The sequence below is a fragment of the Micropterus dolomieu genome, linkage group LG02 (assembly GCF_021292245.1).
Source record: "Micropterus dolomieu isolate WLL.071019.BEF.003 ecotype Adirondacks linkage group LG02, ASM2129224v1, whole genome shotgun sequence".
Classification (NCBI taxonomy): Eukaryota; Metazoa; Chordata; class Actinopteri; order Centrarchiformes; family Centrarchidae; genus Micropterus; species Micropterus dolomieu.
This window is the reverse complement of record NC_060151.1, coordinates 32,513,329-32,522,744: the sequence shown is the minus strand read 5'-3', so window position 1 is coordinate 32,522,744 and position 9,416 is coordinate 32,513,329. Positions and strand designations below refer to the sequence as shown.

The following is a 9,416-nucleotide window of genomic DNA, read 5'->3' as shown; positions in this document are numbered from 1 at the left end:
TCCAAAGGACTTCTTCAGTTCTGACTGACTGGCAGGGAAACTCAGCTATTTAACCTCAGTGGGGTCGTTGGCCCGGGTCATCGATACCGCTGGTTCGTTAGTGTTCCTTGTTGCTGTGACGACAGTCGTTACAGTCGTTAAGACTACCTGTGGCCAAGACTGAAGGACCATCGTTGGTATCTTCACCTGAGGCCAATAGGTTACGTTTGTTGAGTTTCCTGGGAAGTGATGAAAGGACAGCATTGTAAGTGGGGGATAAGTGGTGGCGTAGACCCCCTCCCCTGTTCAATGACGGCTTCTCCACCCTGGTGTAGATGCTTCCTTGACACCTCTTTCAAACCATCCATCTTCTCTGTCTAAAATGTGCACCTGGTGGTCCTCAAACGAGTGTCCTCTGTCCTTCAGATGTAAGTAGACTGCAGAGTCTTGACCTGAGGAGTTGGCCCTTCTGTGTTGAGCCATGCGTTTGTGTAGTGGTTGTTTAGTCTCCCCAATATACAGGTCTGTGCATTCCTCACTGCATTGGACCGCACTAGATTGCTTTTCTTGTGTTTGGGTGTGCGGTCTTTGGGGTGGACCAGCATCTGTCTTAGTGTGTTCTTGGGTTTAAAAAACACAGGGATGTTGTGTTTGTTAAAAATCCTCCTGAGTTTCTCTGATACTCCAGACACGTATGGAATCACAATGTTGTTGCGTTTGACCTTCTTTTCCTCCCCTGTAGTTTTGTTCTTCTTGGATCTTGTGGCTGTTTTCACAAAGGTCCATTTACTTTAGGCACTACCCTGTCGATATGAACGCACTAAGCAAGTAAGTACATAGTGTACGCGGTGTACTACATGTTAGTGTACTCAAGGAAGTACCTGAATTGAGACACAGCATTAGTGTTATTGGAATTAAGTATATCAGGGGACGTGGATAAAAGCTAAAGGAATAAATGTAATGTAAGCTGTGGAAATACTGTGCATATCCACACTCCTTATATTTCTTTTATTTAATATTTTTACTCTGATATTTATGTACTTCTCTACATGCGACTATCTTCTTTTATATTCCTTTTGCCCTTTCTGCGAAGTGTGCAACTGTAAGTATTTCTGATTCTGATGCTGCAGCGCCTCGTGAGGTCACCACATCATGAACGCTGGACTCCAGAGGAACACAATGCCGCCACGAGTCAAACACAAGCCAGAGATGCATGGAATGTCTTTATTGTTCAGTTATAAACCGTTTTCAAGTAAAATCAGTCTCAGTGGGTACAAAAATGTCAGTTCAATGAATAAATAAATAAATAGAAGACATTAAAATAAATAAATAGAAGACATTAAAATAAATAAATAGAAGACTTGACCTTGTTCATAAATAGAAACATGATAAATAAATAGACAACAGAAACATGGTGGAGGCTGTGAGACGTGTCAGTGTCGGCGGGAAGTTGAAGCTACGATGGCGTTCACCAGCAGTTCCAGCTGTTGCAGGTGGTTTATAGTTTCCTTCCTGATCAGCTCCCAGGACTCAGCACTACCACCCTGTAACCACAGAACCACAGTCAGGACTAGTACTTTTACCCAGTAGGACTAGAACTTTTACCCAGTAGGACTAGAACTTTTACCCAGTACATACCGTGCTACAGTCAGGACTAGTACTTTTACCCGGTACATACCGTGCTACGGTCAGGACTAGTACTTTTACCCGGTACATACCGTGCTACGGTCAGGACTAGTACTCATACCCAGTAGGACTAGTACTTTTACCCAGTACATACCGTGCTACAGTCAGGACTAGTATTTTTACCCAGTACATTCCGTGCTACAGTCAGGACTAGTATTTTTACCCAGTACATACCGTGCTACGGTCAGGACTAGTACTTTTACCCAGTACATACCGTGCTACGGTCAGGACTAGTACTTTTACCCAGTAGGACTAGTACTTTTACCCAGTACATACCGTGCTACAGTCAGGACCAGTACTTTTACCCGGTACATACCGTGCTACAGTCAGGACTAGAACTTTTACCCAGTACATAACATGCTGCAGTCAGTACTACAGCAGGACGTGTACTCACAGTGCAGTGCAGAGTGCGTCTAGCGAGTCTCCTGTAGTATCTTCTCAGTTTGACGTCGCCTGGCATCGTGGTCGACACCTGAAGATAAAAGCACAGGTCAGACACTGTGGTTTTCGTATCATCGTGTGAGTTCAGTTACAGTGAAACTGCTGGAAGGAGCTGAAGTTCAGCTGAAGAAGAAGTCGTCAGCTGACAAATATGAAGTGGTTACATGTCAGTAGAAAGTGTAAGCACTGGAGTATCAGCTGAAACTGGTCAGAAGAGCGGGATGTGTCCTTAAAGCAGATGGTGTCAGTTCAAGTGCTGAAGGAAGTATGAAGGCTGAAGGCTCACATGAGGACAGGAAGTGCTGAGCTGAATGAGCTGTATCTATGATAACAGCAGTCAGCAAAGATTTGTCTTGAGAGAGCCGAGAGAGCCAGGGGAGCCGGGAGGGTCCATGTGTGAAAAGACGGCAGCAGAAGTGTGAAAGTTAAAGAGTAGTAAATGGAAAAGATAATTTAAGGAATCGAAACATTCGTCTACTCACACAGCTGTCGAGTTCCTCGATCTGTCTGTAGACGCACACCAGGAAGTGTTCCGTCTCTTTGGTGTCCCAGGTAACAGAGGAGATGTTGTTGTGCCGATAGAGACCGAAAATTAGCTTCAGACTGTCTCTGATGAAAACCAGCTGGGACTCCACCTGGAGAGAGCGACAGGTGTGAATTCTAGCTTTGTGATTGGGTGACAGAGACAGGCATAGGTGTGTGGAAGTGTGTGAGAGAGCAGACAGATTACCTTTGTCGTCCTTATTTGTTCGTAGAGTTTGTATGGGAAGGAAACAGGACACTCCTCTTTGGTCAGCTGACCGCCCTGAAACATGAAGACACAGAGACTTCCTGTCACGAAACGTTTCCTTCACCTTCTCTCTGCGTTTGTTTGTAATCGTCTTCTGTACCGATCTCGCTGACATGTACGCCAATATAGCGTATGTAAAGATATATTAAATAGTTTTATTATACATCAGTTTATGATTTATCTCTTGGTAAAAAATATCCATACATGTTTGCTGCTGCAGTTCCTTACTGCTCCACAGGATGTCACTAACGAGTCAGCAGAACCTTACAAGTCCATAGTTCTCTGCATTTAACCCATCCTTGTTAGGAGCAGTGAGCAGCCACTGTGCTACTCCTAAAACACCCTCAAAGACTCCCGGAACCATCTCAACGACCCCTAAAACATCCCTCCATGAGACCCCTGAAAACACCTCTAAGAACCCTGAAACACCTTCCGGAGACCCCTGAAACAGCCTCTAAGAACCCTAAAACACCTTCAAAGACTCCTAAAACATCCCTCCAGGACACCCCTGAAACAGGCTCTAAGAACCCTAAAACACCTTCAGGATACCACTGAAACAGCCTCTAAGAACCCTAAAACACCTTCAGAGACTCCTAAAACACCCTCAGAGACTCTCAGAACCATCTCAAAGACCCCTAAAACATCCCTCCAGGAGACCCCTGAAACACCCTTCAGGACTTCCGGAACCATCTCAACGACCCTTAAAACACCCTTCAGGAGACCTTCAAAGACTGCTAAAACACCAAACTCCAGGAGACCCCTGAAATAGCCTCTAAGAACCCTAAAACACCTTCAAAGACTCCCAAAACACCCTTCAGGAGACCCCTGAAACAGCCTCTAAGAACCCTAAAACACCTTCAAAGACTCCCGGAACCATCTCAAAGACTCCTAAAACATCCTTCAAGACCCCTGAAACAGCCTCTAAGACCCCTAAAATACCCTTCAAGACTCCCGCAACCTTCTCAATGACACTTAAAACACCCTTCAGGAGACCTTCAAAGACTTCTAAAACACCCTCTAGACCTCTGAAACAGCCTCTGAGAACCGTAAAACAACCTCTAAGACCCCTGAAACAGCCTCTAAGAACCCTAAAACACCTTCAAAGACTCCCAAAACACCCTTCAAGACCCCTGAAACACCCTCTAAGACCCCTGAAACAGCCTCTGAGAACCATAAAACACCCTCTAAGACCCCTGAAACAGCCTCTAAGAACTCTACAACACCCTCGAAGACTCCCAGAACCATCACAAAGACCCCTAAAACAACCCAAAGAAGTGTCTCAAGGCCCCCTGAAAGCTCCAGGAACTTGTGCCATTGTTGTTGGACTCACCATGTGCTCGGCGTGAGTCCGAGATATGTTGCTTGCATGACCATAGTGTGTGAGCCAATCACAGCCGAGGGCTGAGGTCAGCGGGCAGAGGAGGAAGAGCAGGCTGGTCCAGCTTGGCATGATGAAGACGAGGACGGTGAAGGAGACTGTGCCGGTACTGCAGAGGACTGCTGTGTGTCCTGGTCTCCAACATGCTGCTGAACTTGTATCCCAGACAGGAAAGAGAAAACAGCAGAGTGAAAGGCAGAAAACCCCGCAGTGTTTTCTACTCTCACTTTCCACACACACACACACACACCAACACACGTATAACAATAATAATAATGACTAATATTTACATATTGATCCTTTGTTTGTAACATTTTATTTTGAAAAGTAAGTACACGCAGTGCAGTAAGATTAAAAAGTACATAGTGCTGTGGAGTGCAAGTGTAAAGTGGAAGTAAAGTACTTCAGAAGTGTACTGAAGTAAAAGTAAATAAATGTAAAAGTAGTTTCAGCTGCAGAGATATTACATCTGTAGAGATGTTTAATGTGAAACAGCAGAAGCTCCCTCTTTAAATCTGACCTCAGAAGTTTAAGTTATTATCTGAATAAATAATAATAATTATATAAATGACTGACGTCATGCTCTGAATAAATTCATATTTAAATGATTAACCGAAATAATAAAAATAATAGAAGTGAGTGACGTCACGCTCTTTTTTTATGAATGGAGCGTGTTTTCTGTGTTTGGGAAGTTTTAGTGCCGTGCAGTCCCTCCATTTTCACTTTCATTACCAAACCAGATCACATGAAGTCTCTGCACAGCTCTACAAAATAAAACCAGAGCCTTTCTCTTTTTATGAAGTTAACAGCAGAGACCCAGGGTTTTTCACTGACCACACGTTAAACAGAGTGTGACTTAAATCAACAGGAAGCCAGATCTCAGGTCAGATTGTCTGTCAACCATCCAGCCGTGTGTTAATAATACTGTGCTTTTATTTTGAAAGCAGCGTCTCCGCTGTTTGACTGACAGCTGACGTCAGCCTCGTTTTCACTTTCTGGTCTTTCTGGAAACCTTCACTGATGATGTAACCACTAACACACGAATAACTACGTAGTACTGTAGTAATGGTACTGTAAATGTACACCGAGGAGATATCATAAATACATTCAACACTGTGAAAATAAAACACACATGATGTGTTTATAAAGATAAATTATAAACACACACATTAATGTATAAAGATGCTGCAGTATATTCTATATGAATGAACCTTTTCTATGTTAAATGATTGATAAACAAAATCCTTTATGTTGAAATTCTAATTTGTATTTCAGCTAACAAGAAAAATTAATTAATATAAAAACAAGCAGATCAGAGCGTTGATGAATGAACTCACAGGAAATATATTACACAGATAATATTTTATATGAAGCAAAGAAACTTCAGTGTTCTCTCAGTAGATTACTACTAATAATACTACTAATAATACTACTAATACTACTGCTCATACTACTGTCTGATTTTCCCGTTAGTTTGATACTAACAGCTGCTTATTTACACTTTATAACAGATCATGTGATGAATTTTAAAAAAGCTCATCATGTATAAAATACACGCCAATCAAAGAAAAACAAATAAAACACGGTTAACAAGTATTAAAACTGTATTAATTACTTAAATAAATATATATACTGACAGAGTGAATGAGTTTCTGTGAGGACACCGTGATTGGCCTGACGGACATGTCGTCACTCCCATCTGCGCCCCTACTGGTTACTGTAGCAGCAGATCCCGCCTCTAAGCGGAAGCGCGGTAAACCCACAGACTGTTCAAAACAAACCGCGGTGGAGACAAGAGAGTGACGGTGAGTAAAACAAACGTTACCGAGCTTTTTAACAACCGGAGGCTCGAACAGCCGGGCGGTTAACGGCCGTTAACGGACACGGCAGGTGGTTAATCTGTAGCTTTAACACACTTAACGTTACGTGAGAACGCCCCGCCAAACTCCATTAAAAAATCTGCCATTTTAACGCTGCTCCGCCGACACATTCTTTACTTGGTAACATCAGTTGTTTATTAATGTCTGTCGTTTCTTTACAAAGCACAGAACCAAACTTAATGTGATTAAATACGAGTTTTCGTTGGCTCGTTCGCTTCCAGCTGTACTGTGGGAACTGTAAGCCAACATGTTTAATAATGACCTTTGACAGGTTACTCTTAAGCCGAAACATTTAGTGGCTCCTCTTGAATAGCAAACTTTTTACACTTATATTCTGGAATGAGTGTTTCCCAGCTGAGGGTGATTATTAAATTAAATTAGAGTTTTTTTAAGGGAGGTTTTGGTGCAGGTGGCTCACCAGTAAAGACCAGGGGACATTTCCTGTTCTTGGCTGTCCTGCAGGTGTGATGGAGGTGGACATCCTGGAGTTCCACGTTCCTGTGGAGAACAACAAGACTCTGTTTGTGTGGGACATCCAGCCGTCCAACACCGAAGCTCAGATCTACGTGAGCGAGAACGTGCTGCCAGACTCCATTCAGAAATCACTGTTTTTAAGAGGCTGTCCCCCTCAGACTGTAACAGGTGTGTGTGTGTGTGTGTGTGTGTTCCTCCTCAGGACGGCTTGGACCGCGTGTTCTCGTCCTTCGGTCCTCTCTACCTGCTGAAGGTGTGTCCCAACGCGCCGCTCAACCCGCCCGGGTTCTACGCCCTCATCAAGTTCTACTCTGCTGCTCAGGCTTCAAAGGCTCAGCGGCGGACTGATGGACGCTCGCTGTTCCAGAGCTCTCCACTCAAGGTCACCACCTCTCACGCACACGGGCTTCTTCTGTTACTGACACTGTGATATGACCCACCTGAACAGGTGAACAGGAGAGAAACAAGTCATTTCACACAACAAGGGTCAGTGTAGTGTTTAAAATGAAACTTTAAACTGAAGGTAACCGGAGATTATTATGTTAGCTGGAGTCATGTTTCCTGCTAAACTCGCTTTATTGTGAAGGTGAGAACAAACAGGAAGTGAAAACATGCTGCTTAATATTGATCACGCAGCTGCAGTCACAGTATTAACGAACACACAGGATTTATATTTAAATGTACAATAAATAAACACGTCTCATTAATAATTCAGTAGTTAACTTAGTCATGTTGAAAAAGAGAATAGAGCTCATTAGAATATTGATCATAGTTTAGACACACAGAGACACACAGGTGAACAGAGACACACAGGTGAACAGAGACACACAGGTGAACAGAGACACACAGGTGAACAGAGACACACAGAGACACACAGGTGAACAGAGACACACAGGTGAACAGAGACACACAGAGACACACAGGTGAACAGAGACACACAGAGACACACAGAGACACACAGGTGAACAGAGACACTCAGGTGATCAGAGACACTCAGGTGAACAGAGACACTCAGGTGATCAGAGAAACACAGAGACACACAGGTGATCAGAGACACACAGGTGATCAGAGAAACACAGAGACACACAGGTGATCAGAGACACTCATAGACACTCAGGTGAACAGAGACACACAGGTGAACAGAGACACACAGGTGATCAGAGACGCACAGAGACACAGGTGATCAGAGACACACAGAGACACTCAGGTGAACAGAGACACTCAGGTGAACAGAGACACACAGAGACACACAGAGACACTCAGGTGATCAGAGACACTCAGGTGTTCAGAGACACACAGGTGATCAGAGACACTCAGAGACACACAGGTGATCAGAGACACACAGGTGATCAGAGACACACAGAGACACTCAGGTGAACAGAGACACACAGGTGATCAGAGACGCACAGAGACACACAGGTGATCAGAGACAGTCAGGTGATCAGAGACGCACAGAGACAGTCAGGTGATCAGAGACACACAGGTGATCAGAGACACACAGACACACAGAGACACTCAGGTGATCAGAGACACACAGAGACACTCAGGTGATCAGAGACACACAGAGACACTCAGGTGATCAGAGACACACAGACACACAGAGACACTCAGGTGATCAGAGACACACAGAGACACTCAGGTGATCAGAGACACACAGAGACACTCAGGTGATCAGAGACACTCAGGTGATCAGAGACACGCAGAGACACACAGGTGATCAGAGACACACAGGTGATCAGAGACACACAGGTAATCAGAGACACACACAGACACTCAAGTGATCAGAGACACTCAGGTGAACAGAGACACACAGAGACACACAGGTGATCAGAGACACTCAGGTGATCAGAGACACTCAGGTGATCAGAGACACACAGAGACACTCAGGTGATCAGAGACACGCAGAGACACTCAGGTGATCAGAGACACACAGGTGATCAGAGACACGCAGAGACACTCAGGTGATCAGAGACACTCAGGTGAACAGAGACACACAGAGACACACAGGTGATCAGAGACACACAGGTGAACAGAGACACGCAGAGACAGTCAGATGAACAGAGACACACAGAGACACACAGGTGAACAGAGACACGCAGAGACACACAGGTGAACAGAGACACACAGGTGAACAGAGACACACAGAGACACACAGAGACACTCAGGTGATCAGAGACACTCAGAGACACACAGGTGATCAGAGACACTCAGGTGAACAGAGACACACAGAGACACACAGAGACACTCAGAGACACACAGGTGATCAGAGACAGTCAGGTGATCAGAGACGCACAGAGACACACAGGTGATCAGAGACACTCAGGTGAACAGAGACGCACAGAGACACACAGGTGATCAGAGACACTCAGGTGAACAGAGACGCACAGAGACACACAGGTGATCAGAGACACTCAGGTGAACAGAGACGCACAGAGACACACAGGTGATCAGAGACACTCAGGTGAACAGAGACGCACAGAGACACACAGGTGATCAGAGACAGTCAGGTGATCAGAGACGCACAGAGACACACAGGTGATCAGAGACAGTCAGGTGATCAGAGACGCACAGAGACACAGGTGATCAGAGACACACAGAGACACTCAGGTGATCAGAGACACTCAGGTGAACAGAGACACTCAGGTGAACAGAGACACTCAGGTGAACAGAGACACACAGAGACACTCAGAAGAGACACACAGGTGATCAGAGACACTCAGAGACACACAGGTGATCAGAGACACTCAGGTGAACAGAGACACACAGGTGATCAGAGACACACAGAGAC

General features: G+C 44.8%; 2 protein-coding genes across 4 annotated transcripts in view; one reads left to right on the top strand and one right to left on the bottom strand.

The window, feature by feature from the left end:
* Positions 1-1,207: 1,207 nt before the first annotated feature.
* LOC123962614 (interferon a3-like) lies at positions 1,208-7,296 on the bottom strand. Of its 3 annotated transcripts, none has more exons than XM_046038795.1 (6): positions 6,573-7,296; positions 4,227-4,428; positions 2,837-2,911; positions 2,589-2,741; positions 2,060-2,137; positions 1,208-1,523 (listed from the first exon to the last, which is right to left on the bottom strand). In XM_046038795.1, the coding sequence occupies exons 1-6, from the start codon at positions 6,590-6,592 to the stop codon at positions 1,413-1,415; spliced, it is 639 nt and encodes a 212-aa protein (XP_045894751.1). In that variant the 5' UTR covers positions 6,593-7,296; the 3' UTR covers positions 1,208-1,412. The 3 variants fall into 3 exon arrangements, with proteins under 3 accessions (XP_045894751.1, XP_045894759.1, XP_045894745.1); XM_046038803.1 differs by having other exon boundaries at positions 4,227-4,423; XM_046038789.1 differs by lacking the exon at positions 6,573-7,296 and adding an exon at positions 5,912-6,078.
* The window catches only part of rdm1 (RAD52 motif containing 1), a 6,960-nt gene continuing 3,526 nt past the window's right edge, over positions 5,983-9,416 (top strand). The window contains exons 1-3 of the mRNA XM_046043543.1: positions 5,983-6,079; positions 6,617-6,720; positions 6,831-7,010. Coding sequence (XP_045899499.1) covers positions 6,622-6,720; positions 6,831-7,010 — 279 coding nt within the window. The 5' untranslated portion in view covers positions 5,983-6,079; positions 6,617-6,621. The remainder of the gene's footprint in view (positions 6,080-6,616; positions 6,721-6,830; positions 7,011-9,416) is intronic.